Here is a 24,679-nt window from a genome sequence, read left to right as displayed (position 1 = left end):
CTCCCTCTCGGACTTCCCTGGCAGTCCAGTGGTTAAGACTCCACGCTTCCAATGGAAGGGGCGTGGGTTCAATCCCTGGTCAGGGAACTAAGATCCCACATGCTGCAAAAAACACAAAAACAGAAAAACAAACAACAACAACAACAACAAAGTCACAACTTCTCATGTATTCTTTTCTAGACTCGAGTTGTTTTAGACGTCAGAGATCAAAGGTGATCTCTCAACAAAGTCAAGGCAGTGATTCTCCTGTGGGGTTTCATGAGGCTTCTCTGAAGGGCTTGGTCCCTCCTCTGGGCAAGGGGCCCTGGAGGAAGTCCCTGCGTGACTCACCACTGCGGGGCGGGATATGGGGTGTGCTTTCCCTTGGGGGTGGGGGGTTCTGAGGACATCGGGACTGGTCAGAGGCATCCATGTGTTTGGCAAAGCCGGTGACACTGTCCCAACCCTCCCCCTCCACCCCCGTGTGTTTGCCCAGAGCGACCCAGAGTTTGTGCAGTGGAAGAAAGAGCTGACGGAGACGTTCACGGAGGCCCAGCGGCTGTTACGTCGCGCCCCCAAGTTCCTCAACAAATCCCGTTCGGCTGTTGTGGAGCTCTCGAAGCCACCCCTCTGCCACAGGAATAGCAACGGCCTCTGACCCCCGGCTCAGGGAGGGTCCCGGGAGACGGCACCTCCTCCGGAAGGTCCACGTGGGCTGCTTGGCCCTCGAAGCGGAGCCTTTGGGAGACGTGTGAGGATGGAAGATGGAGTCGCTCACCTCCAGCGTGCTGCGTGGCTGGGGGCGCCCAGGATTCCCAGATGCTGCTGCTGCGAGCGGTGACCATCCTCAGGCTTGGGGGCGCCTCCTCTCCCACGGAGGGCCTCCCGCCACGATTGCATCTGTCCACCCCCGAAACTACTGAAGAAGCAGAGCTCTCTTTCTTTGCCACACACTTCTTTTGGTTATAGATGAACCAGAACTTGAAAAGATTCCTACTGATGACATCGCTTTTTACATCCAATATCAAACATATCTCAGACTTGCCAAGATGGGATCAGACAGTCTGCCGATCAGATCACCCCAGCGTTGCCATGTTCTGTCCATAAACAGCCACAGCTGGGTTGAGATGTCTTTGCTCCGTACAGCTGGGGGGTGGGGTAGAGGGTGGCAGACCACCTGAGGGTATCTCTGTGCCCTTGAGAACCAGCCTCTTATGGTCCGGGGGTGGAAAGCTGCAGCGATTTTCTGAAAGGGCTGCATCTGGGCCTTCCCCGTGATGCTGCACCCATGGGTACCGGCCTGCCTCCGACAGGGAGCTCAGGCAGCTGGGGACCGAGGGTGCCTGCCCTCTGAGGGTGTAGGAGCTGCTCAGCATCAAGGGCATCAGACGGTAGGTCATTGGACAGTCCACAGTGGTTCTGCAGGAGAGAGGCAGTGGCGTTTTACATCTCAAGGCAACAGTGATTTTCAAAAACCTTCACGTCAACAGCACTTTCCCATGTCTGGGTGCACGGGAATGCCTGGGGGTGCACCCTTCTCGGGTTTGGACAGAGAGTGGCCATGTGACACAGCCACTCTGATTCTCTCTGACTCACCTCAGGAAGCATCTCGGTAACGAATGTGTCAAGGAAGGAAACTCTGTTTTACACCTTAGTATAATTTAAAATGAATTTTATTGAAAAAAGGAATGCTGAAGACGAATGTGTCGAAATGGGTTAACTGTATATTGACTCGTATTGTCGTTCAACTGTCATTAGCGGATAATTCTCTGCCTGGGCGGGCTGCTCTGGGACAGCGACAGCCTCATCCCCTTGGCCTCCTCTCCCCATGGTCTGTTTCATGCCCCTAATAAGTGCTGGGTTTATAAGAACTGGTGTGTTTCCCAGCGAAGTCCTCCATGTCATCAGACTAAAAATAGTAACAGTAATTTTCAAAGTCCACATATTTGTCCTGTTCTTAGTGCAATTTTATTGTCTGTTTCTAAGTTCGACTACTAACAATATAAATAACTTGACATCGTAATTATCTGCATCCTGTCCTCGATATTTTTAGTGGTTCCAAATCTTTGTGTTTACATCTGTGTGCCGCACTCACTGGGAAAGTAAGTCCTTTTTATGAAACGATATCTTGAGAGTTTGGAAGATAGCTACCGAAAGAGCCTTTTATTTTATAGGAGTTATCTTGGAAAAGAAGCTGTGACGTTCACTGTTTCTCTCAACTACTAGTCGGAATGTAACATACATGTTCTGTCTGCTGTTTCCAGTATGAAAGTTGCAGGCTGCTATTTACATGGACTTCCCTGATTTAGAAGGGAAGAATAGTATTCAAATTCTGGTTTCAAAAAAAAAAAAAGAGTTAAAATAACAAAAACCACGAGAGACAGAAAAGCAGTTCGTGAGGAGTGAGCGTCTTTCCAGGCGTGGTTGATGCTTGCTGTCTGCCGTGGTTACCGGCTCCATCACAAGCTCACTTGTGTTCGGCGCTTATGGTTCAGAGACGGGTAATCACAGTTTAGAAATTGCTGAGCCTCACGCGGCTGCTGGACAGAGTAGAGGTGTAGCCTCACGTGGAGGAGGTGCACGAATTCCTTGAGGGCCTGGGCTTAGCGTCTCACATTCCGTACCCCGGGCACCAGCTACGCCGATTTGCATCACTGAAAAATATCAGTAACCTCTGGAGTAGAACACAAGGTTATCTTTCCTTTGGAAAAGAAAAATGAATTGGAAATACTCCAAGAGCCCTTTTGCCTCAAATGTATTCCAGGTGAACTTTTACACCCCCTCGAGTATGATGGATGACGGCAGGGCTGAGAAGTACATTACTTGGATGTGATTTATTAAAAGTGCTCTGGGAGGTTAGGATGAGCAGCTTTTTAGGGGGTCTCGGGTTGTGTTGGGGCCCAGGTCGGCAGCCCCAGAGAGGCCAGTCTTCCTCCTGAACTTGTGCCTCCAGCCCTTCTGCTGGGGTAAGTGTTTCTGCTACCAGACAGAAGACACTTCTGCGACCCTTCTGTCCCAGTGCCTGGTGCCCACGTGGCCAAAGAAGTCGGTTGGTTTAGAAGTCTTGGTATATGTGGCTGTTTTAGGTCTTAATGTTTGACCGTACCTTCGTTTGGAGGGTTTAAAAGGATAAAATTGAGCGCAAGTGTTATTATCTTAGATTTATATGGTTGGGCTATTTTCACATTGTCAGAGAAAATCATCGAAGTTGATATTTTTATAAAATTATGTTAGTAATGTCTTGATTTCATAATTCAAAGGAATCGCTATAGGAAAGCCTAAAAATAAGAGATTAAGCTGCTCTACAGCATATATGGAATGAATTAAAAACTTTTGGGAATCCAAGGTTATTTTTTTTTAACCTAAAACATTCTCTTTGGTGCATCTATCCCCTTATGTCATTGGGGCTCACGGTTTTTCCTTCTCTATCATGTTTAAGTATGAATTTTCAGCGGAACTGCTAGAAATCAGCTGTTGTTTCACAGCTAATATGAATGTCTCACTTCTTGTGCCTCTGATTGGTCAGTTCACGGACATGGCAATTTCAAATTCTGTATGTAAGGAGAAGGGGTAAATGTCAAGGCTTGCTGAAGAAAGGAAGCCTTCTGCTCAAGAAAGAAAGCAACAAAGCTGGAGAAGTAAATAAATAGAGCAACAGCCACAAACAACGATCTGTTTAAAGCAAGAGTTAGCTTTGATCTGCGGTTTGAAATACACTGTACAGATACTAAAAACAATTGTTTGAAGGCCCCCACTGGCCAGTAAAGAAAATCATTGACCGGCTGACAGTGTGGTTTAACTCTCAAGAGGATCAGAGTGTGTTTCTTTTCTGATGACTTTTTTAATTTCACTCAGAACTTATAGTTGGGCCAATCCAATCCAATTGTTTGACTTTTCAGTGGAACTGATTTTTCTGAGGTTTTGAAATTTTAACCTATCCAGAAGAAAAGAAAATTCTCAAGGTTGGACTTTTTTCGCTTGATGTGAATCTGTTAAAAATTTTGCAATGTGCTGGTGTAAGATAACTTATCTCGTATGATTTTGTTGTATGTAAATTGTCTCAGTTACATTCAGGGAAGCATATCTGTGTCATTCAGAGATGCTTGGGAAATGAACTCCTCCCCTCCCAGAGTCGGATGCCTTCGTATCCAGAGAGGAGTCGGGCTTCATTCGGATCTGTGACAGATGCTGGGAGGTGGGTGGGGTGGGTGTCACAGAAGGCAGAATCCTGGTAGAAATGGGGCAGAGGAAGAAGAGAGTTAATTTGCTAGTAAAAGCCAATCTCTTTACACCGTAAAGCACCAGGGAAATTACAGTTAAACTTGGTGCTGGGGGGTTGTTTTCCCCTTATTACAAGAGGAGGTGAATAGTAACCGTTGTAAGACTCCGTTGCTTTATTTTTGAATATGGGAGCTGCTGGACTTAGAAGAGGCTGTTTGCTTTCCACCAGGACTTTCTGTAGAAATGAGGTTGCCCCTGCCTGACATCCGTCACCCTTGGGGAAAGCGCACGGGGCCAGGAGCTGATGCCCCATCTTGGCGTGTGCACCTTGCAGCCGGCCAGGGGGCCAGAGGAGGGGTGTGGGCGCCGTCCGTGCCGTGCCCCGTTGGCCGGGTGGGGACACTGCTGCACAGCCACTGACGTTAACCCCAATTCCCCTACGGGACTGGGCTTGCTGCTTGAGCCAGGAAGAGTGAGCTTTCATAGTTTAACTTTTCAAAACATTTTTTTCTTCCTAAAGATGGAACATGATTTTCCTTCCCATATCGGGTTAACTTGAGAAGCTTCAGTTCATTAATCACTTACATTCACGTTAATGTGAATTTTTTGTATCCAGGCCACGTTTTTAAAAGTTTACTGTAGAATGAATGAAAGTTGAACTCTAACATGCTGCTTCTTTGTTTCCGTGAGTCATCATGACGTTTAGATTTCCTTCACCCGCAAAGCCTGAGAGAGCTGTTCTTTGACGACAGAGTAACAGAGATGCCCAACTCTGGCCACGTCCAAAGGCCTGGGGGCATGAGTGACCGGCCACTTCTCTGGCCTGGCTGGGTTAGCGCTTACTGATAAATGTGGCACCCCAAAGTTTGAATTGCCTTTATTTAAAAACACAGGCGCACACTAGGAAAGTGGATTAACAGTATACGCATTCCATAAAAACCACATAGGAAAAACCTGCGTTTTAGAGTTAACTCACGTTCTTATAGTAAACAGTCTTATACCTAACAGATCTCAAAATCATCTCTGAAAAACTGGTAACTATGCTTCCATTTTTCATTTTGTCCTAATATAAACTGTCTCGTGTGTAAGGGTAGGGAATGGAGAAATATTTCTAATCGTGTATTCATATTCCAAAGGACTTGAAATTCAACTTCTTGTTTCTAAGTTGATTACATGTGGTTTATAAGCTAAGCACTGGCCATTTCTTTCAGTTCTGTTGTTAAATTGTATTTTTCTATGATTTAACTAATAATAATAGATTTGGCTTTTTGCTGGGTAACATAAAGATTGCCAAACTACATATATATATATATATAAACAAGAGTTCTATTTTAGCACAAAAGCATTTTATATTATTTATTAAATCCTTCAGCTTGTTCTCATCAAAAACATTCCTTAGCACTTCTGCTCCTTTTTGTTTGTATAGTTTGTTATTTAAGGAAATGCAGCTCTTTCTGTTTTGTTTTGTTTTCCCTGCAAAATAAAATTGAAACAAAGCATATAGCAACGTAGGGGGGACATCCCTTCTCATGGCCGTGGCCTGTTTTCAATAATAGCTTAACCCTCTGCTCTGTGCTGAGAGGCAGTGAACTTCTTGGGGTAACATCTGACAGTGAACTTGCAGTGAAATACTGCTGTCGTCTACCTCTTCTGAAGGCCCCCTGCTTGTTGACAGGTTCCCAGAACGCTTGACTCCAGGCTGGCTCCATTATAAAAGAATTTCAGGAAAGCACATTGGCATCCCTCCCTCACCATGTAGATTTCACAGCGTTGTGTAGGGGCCCCAGCAAGCGGGGCAGGTGTGTATCATCGCTTCTGTACAGTCAGCCTTCAGGAGCTGAAGTTCACCTGCAGAGCATCACTTCTGACTCCTGTTGTGCCAAATCCCCCCGGTCAGTGTGGCCATCGCCTCAAGATTTGACTGTTGCACCCGATTCATCAGCTACTAGATGGAAGCTTCTTCCTCCACATTCTTTAGAAACGGCCCCACCGGCTTTAAAAACAGCACTTCCGGCAGCGGCACATTCGAACGTGACTCTTCCCTGCCTCGCCGTTTCAAAATGATTTGGAAAATGGTCTCATCTGTGGTTAAAACTTTTCGAGAGGTCTTATTTTCTAGCAGACCTTTGAGGGCCCACAGGAAATAAGAGCAAAGATCGGTCCCTGTGAGAGAGGGAGCCCTGTTCACATGCTGACGTTTTTCTCTCCCTGTCTCCCTGGCTGCACAGCCATCCACATGGTCACATATTTGCTCCGTTCGTGGCCACGGGTAATGTCCTTGAAGAAATAAATCTGTTTTCTCTCTGGCATTGCCAGGTGAAGCCAGTGAATTCGATATTGTAAATCTAGATATTGTACCTATGAAATTCTCATCCGTTTTTCTCTCTTTTCCCATCGATTGTGGCAGCAGAGGTTTACAGTCGCCTCTTAGTCTGCGTTTACTTGTGCACTTTTGAAATCACATCACACGTGAGTTGCTGGTCCCGTCCGCGGTCGCCTGCCCTGTGTGTGGTGTGTCACCGTCGGTTAGTTTCGCCATCTTTCACAGTTATTTGGGGGCAGCCAGGCTGGTTTTCTGTGTCGATAAATTACTTATATAAACCTCAATAAAAAGAATCTGTACAAAGAGACTTACTTCGGTGTGCTGCTCCCCCCCCCCCCAACTAAAAACTACATTTCTTTCTTTCTTTTTAAAGCTCTTTGTTGGAATATAAATACACTGTTGTGCCAGTTTTTGTGGTACACCAAAGTTAGTCAGCTGTATTTAAACATATATCCACACATCCCCTCCCTCCCATGACTCCTTCCGACCCTCCCTATCCTGGCCCTCTAAGTCATCACCCATCATCGAAAACTACATTTCTTTATCAAGCTGTTAGGTCATCAGGAGGTGACTCGTTTGTAACAATCCTGACTAAGGGGAAATACATACAGAGGCTGATTTTATTGAAAGGAAGGGAACTGCCAACGAGCATTTCTGCTGATTTCAACGATTGTTGGAGCACAGCCAACTTCAGTGTCAGGGTTTGGGAGTCTACCTGCTCATGGAAGACACGGTGCCAGGAAAAGAGTGGGAAAGCCAGGAGGTCCATCTCGTCTGCAGTTTTTCTAGGTGCTACGCCAGGCTCCACCCCGTACTCCCAGGGTGACTTTGGCGTCCCTCCCAGAAGTTACGGCCTCCCACGCTCCATCCCTGCTCCCAAGAAGACTTGAAGGAGAGACCCCGTGTCACTCTAAACCAGAAATCCAAGGAGGTGGTGGCCCCAGAGCCACAGCTGCCTGGGCAGGACTCTCTGCCTGTTGGTCCACAGGTTGAAGGTAGGGTAGGAACCTCTGTCCTTGAGCTGGGAACACCTCCTGTCCCTTGCCGGTTCAGGAAAGGGTGTCACGATGGGTTCACGGAGCCATGCAGTTTCCCTGGAGTGCTATTTGTGTTGCCGACTTGAAAAGGAAGGAAATAGTTGGCAGGAGCCCCAGCTGTGGGGCACGTAGTCAGCATCATGGGCAGAGGCTGCGGCGTGGGGGAGGTACGTAACCAAGGACCACTCTGGAGAGCTGCAGAAACCCAGTCACACCTTGGCGCCTAGGAGGAGAGGGAGCAGCCTGGGGACCTCACTCCCATCAAGGTCACTGGGCAACCTCTTTGGTCCTCTCTTCTCATCCCTAAATTAAGGCAGTTGAATTAGATAATCTTGAAGGACCATTCTAGCCAGCACCATCCTCCAAGTTTCCATCGAAGGGTACTTCAAGAGCGAAAAGGAAATGCTCTCCCACACGTCCCAGGGGTCCTCCTGTGTTGCCTTAAGGATCACTGCTTCACTCTCCCCCTTAAACCATGCCTTCCTGAACCCTGGAACCCCTACTGGTTTACCTGGGCAAGAACCAGGTGTTGAACTGAAGGAGACAGGCTTTCTTTTCCTAGCCACTTTCTAATCATTCTGGGTACAGGAGATTGAAAGGAGTTTTTGAGTCCGAGTTGTTCAGGCCGGTTATCTCCAGGGGTCGGATTAACCAGATAAAACCCTGAGGCTTACATCACTAATCATCAGAGAAATGCAAGTCAAAGCCACAATGAGGTATCACCTCACACTGATCAGAATGGCCATCATCACAAAATCTGGAAACAACAAATGTTGGAGAGGGTGTGGAGAAAAGGGAACTCTCCTGCACTGTTGGTGGGACTGTAAGTTGGTACAGCCACTATGGAAAACAATTTGGAGGTTCCTTAAAAAACTACAAATAGAACTACCATATGATCCAGTCATCCCACTCCTGGGCATATACCCAAAGAAAACCATAATCCCAAAAGAAACATGTACCATAATGTTTATTGCAGCACTATTTACAATAGCCAGGACATGGAAGCAACCGAAATGCCCATCAACAAATGAATGGATAAAGAAGATGTGGCGTATATATACAATGGAATATTACTCAGCTATAAAAAGGGATGAGATGGAGCTATATGTCATGAGGTGGATAGACCTAGAGTCTGTCATACAGAGTGAAGTAAGTCAGAAAGAGAAAGACAAATATTGTATGCTAACCCACATATACAGAATATAAAAATGGTACTGATGAACTCAGTGACAAGAACAAGGACGCAGGTGCAGAGAATGGACTGGAGAACTCGAGGTATGGGAGGGGGCGGGGGGTAAAGGGGAAGCTGAGACGAAGCGAGAGTAGCACAGACATATATATATTACCAACTGTAAAATAGCCAGTGGGAAGTTGTTGTATAACAAAGGGAGTTCAGCTCGAGGATGGAAGATGCCTTAGAGGACTGGGACGGGGAGGGTGGGGGGGAGTCAAGAGAGGGAGGGAATACGGGGATATGTGTATAAAAACATGATTGAACTTGGTGTACCCCCCAAAAAATAATAAATAAATAAAATTAAAAAAAAAACAAAAAACCCTGAGGCTTCACTCTGTGTTCATGTATACAGCTTCGGACGTAATCAGTAGAGCCCACAAGGGGAAGTACTTAGTGGCTCCTATGAATGGGTCCCTAACAGGCAAAATGGGAGGCAGATGATCATGGCAAAGAGGCATTTTGCCTAACTTCTGGATATCCCAAATGACTGTTTTTTACATTTTTATTCTTTAACTTCGGTATATGGGTAAAATGCCCTGGTCTCAGGTATAGAAACAGCGGTGATTTGATAGCCGGTAAAACATGTCTCTACCTGACTGTCAGTCGTAGTTTTCTGCACTGGGAATTTTCAGAATTGTCTGCCTTTTGCGTGTACATTAGTGAAAGATGGAAGAAGACGCATCAGGGGCTACTAGCCTGATCCTGTTTTAAACCGATCTTGTGCCTCATTTTTTCTGTGTGACGGGCACGATGGTTTCACTTCTCTGTCTTGCAATGCCCTCCTGACCAAGGAGGGATGGAAAAAGAAAGGAACCGAATTATGAACATTCCATGTGTGTAAATTTGGGCCCCTCAATGTAAAATAAGATCATACTGACTGCACTTTAGAGGCTTAGCTGCATAAGCTCAGCGAGTACAGTTGCGCTTTGTAGTTGCCATTGAAAAAGCTTACCTGTTGCATTATAGCTTTAAGTGGAGTATAATCTATAAAAATTCGGAATTACTACGTTGTACACTGGAAACTAAGGTAATGTACATCAACGACACTTCAACAAAAAACAAGTACCACTTTAGTTAGGCTTGATGATTACGTTTATATGTATGGGTTACATATAATATATATTTGACACAGGCACATTAAAAACAAAACCCAAAAAACCAAAAACAACACGAAACCAAAAACAAAACACAAAAAATACCAAAAAATAAAAACAAAACAAAAACAAAAAAACCAAATAAACCACAGGTACACGCACCCATGTCAAAATGTAACCTAGATTGAAAGAAGAGCACTCTATCCTTCCTTAGGTGTGGATGCCGAGGGCATTCCTTAATTTAAAACTTCTGTTCATTAAACTCTGGATACCTACTGGGTATAATCCCTTTCCTCCCACATTAGGCCCACTGAGAAGTTCAATGGCAGCCCTCCTCTGCTGGCAGCTCCGATGGTAGAAAAAGCTTTTATGGATCTCCATTCGGTCATGTCATCACTCAACAAACATCCACTGAGTATCTGGCACGGGCCACACACTATGCAGTGGTCAGTGGGATCAGGATCCCCATTTTACGGAGGGGAATCTGGAGGCCCAAAAGATACAAAAGGCAGAAAAACACCAGGAAAGGAGTTTCAGGATGTGGCACAAGGTTGGTTCATGTTTCAATGTTAGAGAAAATAGCCCCAGGGGACTTGTCACCTTCAACCTCTTTGTGTGGAGCAGCCTAAGATGTGTCATGCCACCCTCTGTGGGACCTCTGGGGACCCTCCTCCTCGATCTCACGCTGATTGTATAGACAGTCATTTCCAAAGCTGCCTTTGCTTTGTGTTTCTATGAACTCCTGTCAAATGCTAATTGTCAACACCCAGGAGAAAATAGTAGTTTCCTTTGGAAAACTATTGCTCAATCAGCCACAGGGACAGCAGAGTTACAATATGTAATAATGGTTGAAATGATTCTTCTGAGAAACAGCATGTCGGTGTTCCAATGACCGTGGGCTTCAGAGTCGGGAAGACCTGGATTTGCATCCTGACTCCACGCCTTGCTAACTGTGTGGATCTGCACATACACTTTAATCTATGGAAGCGCCCGCTCTTCTCCTTCCAGGGGAGCTAGGCCGGGACCTGGGACCCTTTGCCAGGGTGTTTGCCCCTGGGCTGTAAGGCACTCAATGTTAACTCCATGCACGTGCAGTTGGGGGTAATTAGAAACAATAAGATACCAAAAGGCCGCAAACTAACCACCATTTCTGAGGTGCCCGGAGCAAAAGCAGGCGCTGTGTGTGATGCCTGCACACGGCACCACGGAGGGGGCGGGCAGACCACTGACGCTACGCCTCCTGCCCCCACCTACCCATCTGCCCCCACCCTCATCTCATTTAAGGAGCCAATCCGCCCTCTTCGCGGGGCGAACAAGGGCACCTGTTTCTCGTTCTCACTGCCGCGTGCTGCAGCGCGAGCCCCAATAAAGCCTTGGCTGAATTTCTCGTCTGGCTTCTTACCAATTCCTATTGATTAAAGAGCCCACGGACCCGGGTGGCTAGCACAGGCAGTGGACAGAGCACACTTTAGAGCATCCTGTTTGCTGCAGTGTTTAAGACTGTGCCCTCTGGGACCAGAGTTACGTGGCTTCAGGTCCTGGCTCTCCACTGCTTTGGGTAAGTCGGTTCATTTTTCTGTGCCTCCGTTTCCCCATCTGTGACATAGGAATGGGGAAAACCCTACCTCCTAGGGTTGTTGGGAATAGGAAATGAGTTCATTGAAGACCTCAGGTTGGTGTCCCAGCGAGTGATAGCGGCTGCATCCTCCTTACACGAAGAGACACCAGCATTCGGTCAAGTTATTTCCTTCCCGAGACCAGCTGGGACATGGAGCCAGGCTCTCCTCCCCGCCCAGCTGCTGGGGCCTCGGGTTATCTGCATGGAGCAGAGGCGGCAGTGTGGCTGTGTGGCCCGCCCGGGACGGGGTGGCGGGGAGAATGTGCTTGCGTCGGGAGCTCTCCCCTCCCCTGCTCCACGCCACCAAATATGTCCATGGCGCTCCGATGGCCTGGTCAACGGCCACCCCGGGCTGCCGCCTCCTGTCCAGACCTGGAGCTCAGCGGCTAATTTTAGAAATGACTTGTCCACTCAGCTGCTATCACATTGGTGCGGGGGAGGACAGGGAGGAGCAGTCAGGGAAGGGGATGTGAGTGACGGCGTGGGGAGGGGAGCCGCTGACATTTCTCCTCTGTCCCTGCCTTCCCGGCTTGGTGGGGTCCTCTGCACTGCAACCTGGGGAGACCCCTGGGACAGGAGTGGATCCTGTGACCTTGGCCCTGGGTGGCGCAGGTACTGTCGGGCTGGGTTTGACGATGTGTGCCTTGTGAGCGGATGGGCATAATTTTCCAGAATGTGCTTTGGGGGCTGCAGTGGCCTCTGGTCTTGCGATCTATTTCAGGCCTTTGGGCCTCCGAGGCCTCTTCCCTTTGCTGGTTGCCTGCTTAGAAAACGAGAGGGTTTTGTGGAAGGATTTTACAACCAAACGCTGGGGCGAGGGGACGCTTTTAAAGATCTCCCCGGTCAGGCCCCAGCTCTTTGTTGGTTATTAAGTATATTTAGAGTCATGAGATAACCCTCACTTTGGAATCTCAGCCGGCAGACGGCAGGGTTCGTATTTTCCCTCAGCCACCAGTGATTTCTGCTTAACTGGGTGTCAGTTGATGGTCAGGGAGCCAGACTCGTCCCCTTTCACGTTTCCAGCACTGTTGAGTATAAGCCTTGGTGGCACTGGTTTTTTATTCCATTTGTTCCAAATAAGCATGGCTGGGGGAGGAGGAGAGGGGGATGGTGCACGGAGGTTTGAGTGGAGGTTTGAGTTTCACGCAGCGCTGACTTGATCCTCTCTCCGAGAGGAGGTGTTTTCTCTGGCTCACCCATTACAGTTACCGGCATTTCTTTGAATGGAGAAGTGGCCCAGGCCTGGGTGGGTGGCGGGGGCAGGGGGGAGGGGGCTGTGCTTTCACCTGGAGCTGCCTCCCCGGAGTCAGGCCTCAGGGCCGCGGCCTCCGTGCGGCTTTTCCGTAGACGTGGCCGGGAGGGGGAAGCCCAGGCGCTTCCAGGCTGCCCAGTCTGGCCTCGACCCGCCGGGGGCCTGGGCTTCCGTCCCGCCGGCCCAGAAAACTGGGCTGCGGCTTTCGCTCTGCGGCCGGCCGAGCAGATGCCTGGCCCGCTCAGTGCACCAGCTCAGGGGGGCTGAGGGGCCCACTGGGGCTTCCCGTGTCCCACTGGACCGTGCTTCCCTCGGGGTTGCCTTTGCTTCTGATGTAGGCTCTCCTGTGTCTGGGCGTTACGTCCAGCGTGGGCCGTGTGGTTTCGGCTGTGGACGAGTCCTAGAAAATAATGACAGAGCGAGAGGGACAGAGGAAGAGGAGGAGAAAGAGGGTCTCCTGGGCTCCTGACTTTGCGGGGGCTGCATGTCACCAATGAGAGACATCTGGTGGCACCTGCACATAGGCCCGGTCACCTTGAATAGCCTGCTTTGGGCTCTGCTGACTCTGTGACCTCTGCCCAGTCCCTTCCTGGATCTGAGCTTTAGTTTCGCCTTCTAAACCCTGAGGACCTTGGCGAGACCATCCTGGAGATGGCAGCCAGGACTCAACCTCAGGGCTGCATTTCCCCAAGGATGGGTTGTTGATTACCTCCACCAGCCTCACCTGGGGGGGGCTTTGCAAATGCAGAGTCCCAGGACCATCTTAGAACCACTGAATGGTCTTGGGGGGGAAGGGGCCCGGAAGCCCACAGGTTTCAAACCTGGCGGGCGGGTCTGGCGCCCACCAAAGCTGGAGAAACGCCTTTCCTCTCTGGGCGCCGGTAAAACCCCAGCTCGGCACCCACCTTGTCCACACTCATGGTATCACAGACGTGCAAAACACGCACTGTCCTCTGTGAGGTTCTGATTGTTGCAAAATTTCATAAGGCCTGTGTTCAGCCAGGAGCAGGACCAAGCACTTCTGGGGGCTTTTTGAGATGAGACCAGACAGCACCGATGCTGGAGAGAACCTCCCGGCACTGCCCAAAGGGTGGGAACTCTGGCTAGGTCTCTACTAGGCCTTGATCAGATGGCCCTTCAGTGGCTCCTGGTTTACCTAGGAGATAAAACACTTCTAAATGTAAAATAGATAGCTGGTGGGAAGCTGCTGCAGAGCACTGGGAGATCAGCTCAATGCTTTGTGAAGACCTAAAGGGATGGGATAGGGAGGGTGGGAGGGAGGCTCAAGAAGGAGGGGATGTGGGGATATACACATATGTATACATATAGCTGATTCACTTTGCTGTACAGCAGAAACGATCACAGTACTGTACAGCAATTATATTCCAATAAAGATGAAAAAATTTGAAAAAACAAACTACTGTGGGCTGGTGTAAGCAGGGGGTTAGTCACTGTATGGTGACTGCGGTATGTGGCATATCCTTACATTTTTTAGAATAAATTTTATTTTTTTAGAGCAGTTTTAGATTCACAGCAAAATTGAGGGGAAGGTACAGAGATTTCCCATACACCTCTCTGCCTCCTACATTCACAGTGTCTCCCCTGTCACAACATTCCCCACCAGAGCAGGATGCTTGTTACAACTGATGAACGTATACTGACACGTCATTATCACAAAGTCCATAGTTTACATGATGCTTCACTCTTGGTGCTGTATATCCTGTGGGTTTGGAAAATGCCAATGGTTGGATATAATGATATGTATCCATCGTTATGGTCTCAGAGAACGGTTTCACTGCTCTAAAAATCCTCTGTGCTCTGCCTACTCATCCCCTTCTCCCCCAACCCCGGGCAATCACTGATCATTTTACTGTCTCCCCAGTATTGCCTTTTCCAGAACCTTATATAGTTGGAGTCTACCGTATGTACTCTCTACAGATTGGGTCCTTTCACTTAGTACTATGCATTAGAGTTTCCTCCATGTCTTTTCATGGTACCCTTAATATTTAAGCTATGTGAAATTGAATTATTTGAAAAATGGAGAAAGTTGGTTCGAGACAAGGGGAGGGCCCTGGGATGCTGTCAGATCCAGCCTCACCTGTTCACAGATGGGACAGTTGAGGCACAGAGAGGGTCAGCAACTTGCCCCAAAACACACAACTTTGCAGTGATGCCACTGGGCTTAGAACAGACCCTGCCTTCAAGTTTGGCATTCAGGGAACAGCTTGGGGCTCCCCATTTTAGGAATAATGACCCAATTTTCCCTATTACCCCCCACCCCCAAAACCTTCTCCACCGTCATCCTCCAAGCCTCAAAGGAACGGATTAAATCTCAGCTCTAGTTTCAACAAAAATGAAATCTATTACACAAATGAGGTCATTCGGATGAGAGATGCTGGGATATCGCGTAACCATCAAGGCAGATGTCAATCCTTCCCCCCTCTCTCTCTCTCTCTTTCTCTCTCTCTCTCTCTCTCTCTCTCTCTCTCTCTCTCACACACACACACACACACACACACACACACACACACACGTACACCATTCATTCTGAAGGACCCCGAGTCACCATCAGCTTCCTCTGAATCACCTCCCTCTGCCCCGGCATGACTCACCCAGCTCCGTAATTCTCCTTTCCTGCTCTACACTATGCTTCTCCCTGATACTTAATTACTTTGAAAGACTACAGTTTCTGGCAATGAAAGATCTTCACGAATTCGGCGAGATGGATTGACTAAATACGTGGCCAGTACTCGCCCTCAGGGAGGCAGGAATGTCAAGGTCTGGGATCCCAAGGGAATTTATCTCCACCCATAAAAGACTGCGTGCATTTTCAGCTGTTTCTTGGGTACCAGCTGGGATTTGAGTTTCAGTTTCATGGAGGGCAACCGGATTAGCTGTCGAGAGAGAGAGAGAGAGAGAGAGATGGTTGCTTATGGGATTAAATATCTCTTTCACTTTGGATATGCCGTGAGCTTGGGCAGGAGTGATTAGCCCCATTGTACAGATCAGGAAGTGAGATTTAGAGGCTTACGTGACCCAGGGTCATGCAGAGTGAAATGAAAGTGGGACTCGGTGCCTTGCTGCAGAGACGTGTTTATTTAGTCTAGTCTAATAAACAGCGTGAGCTGAGATAACCAATTATGCAACACTGTTCCACAGGGACCGATGACAAAGCCTATTCCAACTCATTACCTCATTTAATCCATGCACAGTCCAAGAGGGGGCATGATACGGTTCCAGTTTTATCGAGGAGAAAACTGAGAATCAGGGAGGGTTAGTGACTTGCCTGGGGTCACAGAGCCACTGAGTGCTGATGGGTCCAGGAATGACTACTTCTCGTATTCTTCTGTTGACAGTGGGTTGACTCATTTTCTCAGTTCTCACTGTGTCACATCTATTTCTTCTTTGAAGCAAGATTATTTTGCCCTTTTCTTCCCCTTAACGTTCCTCTCCACTTGACGTGATTCTTCTAGACTAGGGTTTCTAGACCTCAACACTATTGACATTGGGACTGAGTAATTCTTTGTGGTGGGGGGACTGTCCTGAGCATTGTAGGATGTTTAGCAGCATCTGGGACCTCTACCTGCCAGTTGCTAGTAGCACCCCGTCTCCCATTGTGACAACCAAAAATGCCTTCAGGTATCGCCCAGTGTCCATGGGTGAGCACAGTCCCCACCTGTCGAAAACCCTGATCTAGTCTAGTTCTGTCCAACAGAACTTTCTTCAATAATAGAAATGTTCTGTATCCGTGCTATCCAATATGGTAGCCACTAGCCACGTGTCAAGCATGTGAAATGTGCCCGGTGCAACTGAGTAACTGAAGTTTTAATTTAGTTTTCATTAATTTTAATAACCACATGTGGCTAGTGACTGCTGTATTAGACAGCAGAGCTCCAGGTAGCAATGCAGCAGGGGTAGAAAGACAGCCCTATGATGGAGCAGTCAAACCCTAAAAGCAATCAGGGGAGCCTCCGAGCAGAAGTCTGACCAGCCTCTTGCTTCGCTGTGGCCGGGGAAACACCAGGCTGGAAATGGCAAGTACTTGGCACAGGTACCACTCCTAACCATTCCTGTGCCCACGGCAGACATTGCTAGTCGATCACCACACACTTTCTTGCTAGCTCAGCCGTAGCTCAGGATCCTTCGCAACACAACACTCCAGGCAGCCCCCAGCTACCGATGGGTAGATTCTGGCACCTGAGAGACATAGTATCACTCACCCCTGTACTAGGCCAGGCTGCCCATCTGAGAGGTCCAGCATCTCACCAGGCTGAAAGGTGGCTGGCAAGGGGCGTGTGGTCAACCTGCGTCAGTGAGGCAACGATAGGTATAGACAGGGGAGAGTCACCGTGCTAGAGAAGCCAAGATTTTTCTGTTTCTTCAAGAAACACTCAGAGCATGATTGGGGGTGTGTGTGTGTGGGGGGGAGGTACTGACTTGTCAGAGCCAGCTGATGTGCAAAGCATTTGCAGATTTTTATTGAGCTGGGTGCAATATTGTGATTTATGAAGAAAAATACATATTTGGTCATTCAGACCACAAATACATAGCTGGTTGACTCCCACATGGCCCAAAGCTTTTAAAATATTTACTTTTTGGGAAAAAAAAAAATTCGCTGACCCCTATTCTAGAGAGGGTTCTGAATTGCCCACAGAAGTGGACTTGCTGGCTCAAAGGAAATGTGCACTGAAGATTTCAGTAGAGGCTGCCCGTCATACTTGCACTAGCAGCGTGTGAGACTGCCTGTTCCCAGCACCCTCGCCGACACAGAGTAATATCCAGCTTTTCCATGTGGCCAGTTTCATAGGTGACCATGGTATTTCACTATGGTTTTAACTGTACTTTCCTTACTAGTAGTCAGATTTAGTACTAGGGAGAAGGTACGAGGGCGAGTCAATAATGGTCTGCACTCTGGCTGTATAATTTACAGAAGTTTTAATATAGCCAGAGTGCAAATAATTGTTGACTCCCCCTCCTATAATAAAATATATATTTGGTCTTTGTCCCTCATTCCTGGCATAAAACTTATAAAACCGGTGGAATTTCTGGAGTGATAGGAGTGTCTTTTGATATTCATAACAAAACCCTTTAAACCACACCTGAGTTGCTGTTGATGAGGTAACTTCTGGAAAGGGGGCTGATTGCCGGGGGAACCAACCAGAATTAGAGGATTGGAACTTTCAGTCTCTTCCACCCTCCCCCCACCCCTTTGGAGGGGAGAGGGCCTTGAAGTTGAATCAATTCATCATGCCTACGTAACAAAGTTCCGGTAAAATGAAAAGAATGGGGTTTGGGGAGCTTCTGGATTGGTGAACACAGGGAGCAGCCGGGTGGGACGGCGTGGAAACTTTGCACCCTTTTCCCCTACCTTGCCCTGTGCATCTCTTTCATATAGCTGTTCCTGAGTTAGATCCCTTTATAATAAACTGGTAATCCAGTAAGTTTAAACATTATATATATATGGTCATCTCATATATATTTGGCTTTCCAAAGTCACCTCATTAACAAAGAAGACACCTTTGTTTTAAAAAAATTTATTTTTATTGGAGTATAGTTGCTTTACACTGTTGTGTTAGTTTCTGCTGTACAGCAAAGTGAATCAGCTATGCGTATACGTATATCCCCTCTTTTTTGGATTTCCTTCCCATGTAGGTCACCACAGAGCACTGAGTTCCCTGTGCTATCCAGCAGGTTCTCATTAGTTATCTATTTTATACATAGTAGTGTATATATGACACCTTTATCACTCTCAACACTTAGGAAATTCCGGGGGTTTTGAGAGCTGTGAGTCCCACATATACAGATGGGGTTCGCAGTGCTTCTGAGTTGGTGAACACAGGGAGGTTTGGGCTCAGATGCCCATTTAGGGAACAGTGAAGCTTCTAGCCGCTCCCCCCACCTTGCCCTGTACATCTCTTCCCTCTGGCTGTTCCTGAGTAATAGCCTTTTATCATAAACCGGTGATCTAGTAAGAAAAAGGCTTCTCCAAGTTCTGTGAGCCACCCTGCAAATTAATCTAACCCAAGGAGGAGCTCATGGGAACCTCTGATTTATAGCCAGCTGGCCAGAAACGCAGGTAACAACCTGGGCTTGGGATTGGTGGCTGGAGTGGGGGCGGGGGGGAGGGCAGTCTCGCGGGACTGAGCCCTTTACTCAGTGGAATATAATCCTATCTCTGGGAAGGCAGAATCAGAACTGAGTTGACCTGCCCCACATACACCGTGCCACACACAGGCTGGAATTGGGTCCAGGAACTTAAAAGACTGAGATGCAACCTCAGTCAATCCATAGGGGATGGGGCTGCCCCAAGGCCATCGTAATAAAGTCAGTAACGGCTCACAGGTGTACAGAGGGCTAGTACTCACACCACCCCAGGAAGTGGACAAGAAAGACTGGCGTCCCCATTTAACACATGGGAGAGTTGAGACCCAGAGAGGTTTGGCAAAAGGCAGCAGAGTGGGCCCAAGCTCAGACGTGAGGACTGCAGGACTGATGTCTGCCCAGTGACGGGCGTAAGCCTGCTGTGCTCACCATGGTCAGCCTCTTGTGGAGGGAAGTGTCCCCTCGTGCTGCAGAGAGCACTCTAAGAGGACACTGCCAGGGGACAGTGGCCCGGGTTCTGAAGGATCTGGGAGCCAGGAGAAATTTCTCACCTGGGAAATGGTTGAAGGCTCCAGATGAGAAAATTGGGGGTGCACCCCGTAGGTGTCCCATGGGATGCCTTATCTGTCGCTCAGACAAAAGCTCAGAGTCCTTCCCATATTAACACTCCAGACACAACTACCCATCTATCAGAGTTGATATGAGTTGAAACCTACTTGCCCCCTAGCTGTATTGGTCAGGGTCTGGATAGGAAACAGCTTGACCTTCTTGCCAGGTGACCTCAAGCAAGTGCTTCAACCTCTCTGAGTCTCTGCTCTGTGGGAGTGATGGCCAACCAGGTGGTTGCGGTCTTGGGAATGAAATGTGATAAAGGAGTTGAAGATAATTACGTAAATTTCAGGTCCAGCAGGAATTTAAGGGGGCCAGGGGCAGTTTAGGTGTAAAGTTTCTATCTCAGAGCTTGGAACGGTATAGGTTCTCCCTAAATGTTGGTGAATCATCCCATTCTGGGTCCTGGGCTAGGGTCTCCAGGCTGGCTTTGACCATGGAGTAAAATGAAAATGAAAAGATGACTGAAAGCAGTTATCAGTGATTAGGCATATGGGTATGTGGCCATCCTCTTCCCATTTTACGGCTGAGAAACTGAGTCTCAGAGAACTTCCTGGGCGCCCACAAGGTAATAGTGGCAGCAGGACATGAGCTTGGGCCATGATAACAAATGCAGACGCAGACAGCACAGGGGCACTCAGAAATCCCTGCCACACACTTGTTGGCAACGGCCTGCTCTGTTCCTCCCCAGCTACACTCCTAATCATTCATCCATTCACTCACTCATTCAACAAATATGTATTGAGAGCACGTATGTGCCAGGTACTGTCCTAGGCTTTGGGGCCACATGAGTGAACAGAACAGATGGAAATTCTAAACCTCTTAAGGGCCATGTTCAGCATGGCAATCAGCAACTAAACAAAAAATACACAGCATGATGGGCAGCGACGAAGTGCCATGGGGGAAAGAGAGCAAGATCGGATGATGGGCTGTCCTGGCACAGGGTGGGGTGAGGTGGAAGGGGGCTAGGCAGCAGTTTAAATGGGATGGTGAAGGCAGGATCATCGAGAAGGTGACGCTGAGCAGAGACTTGAAAGAGGTGAAGATGTGAGCCATGTGGAAGGAAAAGCGTGTGAAGCAGAGGGAACAGAATGTGCAAAGGCCCTGAGGTGGGAACCTGTGTGGAAAGGTGCATCCAGGTCAGTGTCACGGAAGTGGAGAAGCAAGGGGGAGAGGCACTAGGACAGGTGACCACGAGGGCTCTGTAGACCACTATAAAGATTTGGGCGTTTGTTCTCTGAGACAGGAGATGTCACTGGAGGATTTAGCTGCCGGTCAGGGCTGAACATTGAGATGTGAGAGGGAAAGCCTTGAGGGCCCCACAGGGCCACTCAGACCCAGAATGTCTACACAGAAGCCTGTTTCAAGTCATCCTTGGCTTTGGGGGGTTACCTTTCCTTTCACCAGCCTCCCTCACCCCTGAGGGGAGACTTAAGACTTCACCCCATGAATTCAGAGCATCTGAGGCCTCCTCATGGGCTTAAAACAGCAGCTGATGAGGCAGGTGTGAGTTTCAGGCCTGGATGAGAATGTGGTGATAAGCACACTTGCTTAAATTAAGGCTTGACAAAGCCACCCCGGTAGGATTGGCTCCTGGCTCTGGGTCAGTGGGGCTGGCCTGGTGCCTTTGAGGGGCAGGACGCGAGGAGTGAAGACCTGAGGCTGAGCTCTCTTATCGCCCCTCTGTGCTGTGGCCCTCTGGGCCCGCCAGCAGCCTGGCTGAGGACAGCCCAAAACCATCAGCCAGGATTCCCCCTGGAGCCTTGAAGCTGAGGGCGATTCTTGGGAAGCAGCCACTGACCTGGCCGGGCCTGGGCCAGATGAGAAGTGTTGGGGGCAGGGCAGTGGCCAGGGCAGCCGCCTCACGTCAGGCCTATTCATAACCTGGGTTCCTCTGCCCAGACGTGTAGCAGAGCGGATTTTGGCTGTGAGTCACGGGGGCCTCTCCAGTGTCTCCTAAGGGGATGAGTGGGGAAGGGGTCTTTGTCCCCTGCTCTCCCCAAGCCCCTCTCCCCAGAGATCTGGCCTCCTGCTTAGTCTCCAGCTTTATTTCCCCCTCGTGTGCCTTTGCAACCTGGAAACCCCACACTCTGCAGCCTTCTTCTCAAGGCAGAGACTTGGCTGTCTGCCCTTGAACATGTTTTCAGGGTCTCCCCCAGGCACATAACCTCACCAGAGCTGAAATATCCCTTCTGGGGTCTTTGGACCTTGTGATTTCATCCTCCCCAGAGCAAAAACGCTGACTTGCGGCATTTACCACTTCCGGTGGTGTCAACACTCCGGTGGTGTCAACACTCCGCTGGCTGATTTCAAACTATCAGGTGACAACAGCCCATGTGCAGTTGGAAAGCAAGGGCCACATCGGGCTCTCGCGAGATGATGAGAGTCACCTGACATCGCCTCACGTGGGGTTGGAAACCGAGGTCGCAGTGGGATCTCGCGAGATGATGGGAGTGGGCTTGCTATCGCCCTGCGTGGAGCTGGAAAACGAGGGCCGCGGTGGGATCTCGCGAGATGGGGTCAGCTCTGCGTTGCCTCGCGAGATCTGTCTCATCAGCTTCCCGGACGTGAAGCAGTCATTACGTGAGGCAGGATCGCGTGGGAGGCTGCCCAAGGCGTCTTCTAATGGTTGAGTCACTCAGAGCAGCTCCTTACAGGCCTAGGCGGGGCCTTCGAAAACTCGGGAACCGCGGTTAACTCTTACAGTCAGGCATTGGGGGGTGGGGAGGGACCTGGGAGGGGTCAGTGAGGGACCCTGCTCCAAGCTAGAAGTGAGACAAGTCGAAGGGGGAGAAGAGAGACTCACTTCTCCCCTCCTGACCGTCTTCACTAAGATCTTGGGGTACAGTCGCCCCTCAGTATCCCCGGGGGACTGGTTCCAGGAACTCTCCCTAGATACCAAAATCTGGGAATGCTTAAGTCTCTTACTTAAAATGGGGGAATATTTGCATATAACCCAGCGCAGCCTCCTTCATGTACTTTGAATCATCTCTGGGTTACTTATAATCCCTAATGCAGTGTAAATGCTATGTTAGCAGTTATAAGTACAATGTACATGCTATGTAAAAACAATGTAAATGTGAATACAATGTAACTACTTGCCAGGGCACAGCAAATTCAAATTTTGCTTTTTAGAACTTTCTGGAGTTCCCCCCCCCACCCCAAGTTTTGTTTTGTTTTTTTCTCCCATCCACGGTTAGTTGAATTCGCAGATGCAGAACCTGGGCATGTGGGAGGCCTCTCTGTTTTCTGTGTGCAGTGCTTTGTTGTTTGCCCATTTTGCATAGTTCGTGTGTGTGCCTTAGTTACTTCACAAGCCAGCAGGAGCACCTCCCAGTGTGATTGCAAATGCTTCCCAAGTGAGCCTGAGACACTGCAGGCGAGATGGGAAATGGCTGTAGCCACTTTGGAAGACAGTTGGGCCGGTTCTTAAAAAGTCAGACATAAAGTTAGCAGACAACCCAGCCCTGCCATCTCCTAGGAATCTCCCTGAGAGAAGTGGAAAGACACGGGCACACCAAGACTTACAGGGCTATTCATAGCAGCATTACTCATCGTGGCCCCAAAGTGGAAACAACCCAGATGCCCATCAGCTGGTGAATGGGTAGAGAGGATGTGGTTTACCCACAAGGTGGGACGCTGATACGCGCAGCAAGGCCGACAGACCTCGAAAACATTATGCAGGAAGAAAGAAGACACGTACAAGGCCACATTCTCGACTCCGTTTGTATCAGAAGTCCAGAAAGGCAATCTGTAGAGGTTAGAAAGTAAATTAGTGGTTGCCTGGCGCTGAGGGTGGGAATAGCTAGTGACCACAAGTGGGCATGAACGGTCTTTTGGGGGTGATGGGATTCTGGTGAGGGTTGCAAAACTCTGTAAATTTATTTAAAAAGACTGTAAATTTATCAGAAAGCATCAACGTGTGTGCTTACACTGGGTGAAGCTTATGGCTGGCACAGAAAGTTTGCCTCAATAAAGAGGTTTTTTTCTTTTTACTTTAATAATTTAATCTTTTATTACTGACACCTGGATATGAGGTCAACAGTTTCTTTCCACTTGGGGCTTGCTATTTTACATATTCCCCTACATTTCTAATTATAGTATGGGAATGAATAGGACACCTGTAAAACTCTCTGCAGCAGCTTCCTCCTGCTGGCCTTCTACAAGGTCTGACAGTGGGATGAATAAAGTTGTTTTAAAATGTTCCCTAAGCATCCTTTTCAATGGATTCATACCATTCATGCAAGTCAGATACGCTCTAATTTGTTTGACTTCTCAAGTTATTAGAGACTTAGGTTTCTTAGTCCTACAAGCAACACAGTGGTGACATTTCCTAGTTGAGGATCACTTCCTCAAATTTGTTTTCCAGAAGAGGGCTTTCTAGGTCAAAAGTTATGTATGTTTGTTAAGACTTTCAAAATGATGCTAAAAATGCTTAATCCTTCCCCAAAGCTCTGTCTGGGTCAGTTAATAGCCAAGGTTTCCCTGCTCTTTCTTCATCTTCACGGTCACACCGTGGAGCCAACTGCTACCTCACAAAGAAACACACACTCTTCTGCGGTTTTAGAAGTCAGGACACTGGCTGTCCTCAGGGGAATAGTTACTAGAAGGGGGCATGAGGGATGGTCAAGGGGCTGGAAGTGTTCAGTTTTTTGAATCGAGAGATGATTTAATAGAGTAAAATTTTCGGTCTTAATTGTACAGCTGGATGAATCTTTACATGTAATATACTAATGTAACCAGCATTCCAACAACCTAAATAAACCTAGGAGGAAATAATCCAGAAAAAAACTTTTATTTGGGATTAAAGAATTGCAATTCAAGGCACACATTCTGGTAGCAAAGCAAACAGTGTCCTGCTAGGAAGTAAAATTCAGCGGCTTTTAAAGGCAAAGAGGGGAGGTTTGCATTACAGAGACTTTTAATTGGAGTTGGAGGTCGAAGCTGGTCTTCGGTTAACATGATTGAGCGCTAAGGCTGTCACTACAGGGAAGTGAAAGTTCCTCGCTGGGACAAATCTCAGGTGTTCTTGCAGAGTCCTTGGAATTATCTGTGGTTTGGACCAGTTCAGAAGTTCGTGGTTGCACCCAGGGAGGATGTGTGTGAGGTCCACCTCCCTGATGGCCTGTCGGCTCCATTGTAAAACCCCTGACAGAAATGACTCCATTTTATTTCACATTTCACAACTATATCAAGATGCAGGACATTTC

At 48.3% G+C, this 24,679-nt stretch overlaps 1 protein-coding gene across 2 annotated transcripts in view; it reads left to right on the top strand.

Annotated features, from left to right (window-relative positions):
- GRK3 (G protein-coupled receptor kinase 3) overlaps nucleotides 1–6,850 on the top strand; it is a 122,987-nt gene extending 116,137 nt beyond the window's left edge. For both annotated transcript variants that reach the window (XM_057746128.1, XM_057746129.1), the window contains one exon: nucleotides 476–6,850. In XM_057746128.1, coding sequence (XP_057602111.1) covers nucleotides 476–637 — 162 coding nt within the window. In that variant the 3' untranslated portion in view covers nucleotides 638–6,850. The remainder of the gene's footprint in view (nucleotides 1–475) is intronic.
- The last annotated feature ends 17,829 nt before the right edge of the window (nucleotides 6,851–24,679 follow it).

The sequence above is a fragment of the Hippopotamus amphibius genome, chromosome 8, assembly GCF_030028045.1.
Source record: "Hippopotamus amphibius kiboko isolate mHipAmp2 chromosome 8, mHipAmp2.hap2, whole genome shotgun sequence".
NCBI classification, from domain to species: Eukaryota; Metazoa; Chordata; class Mammalia; order Artiodactyla; family Hippopotamidae; genus Hippopotamus; species Hippopotamus amphibius.
This window is presented reverse-complemented; position numbering and strand designations above follow the sequence as displayed.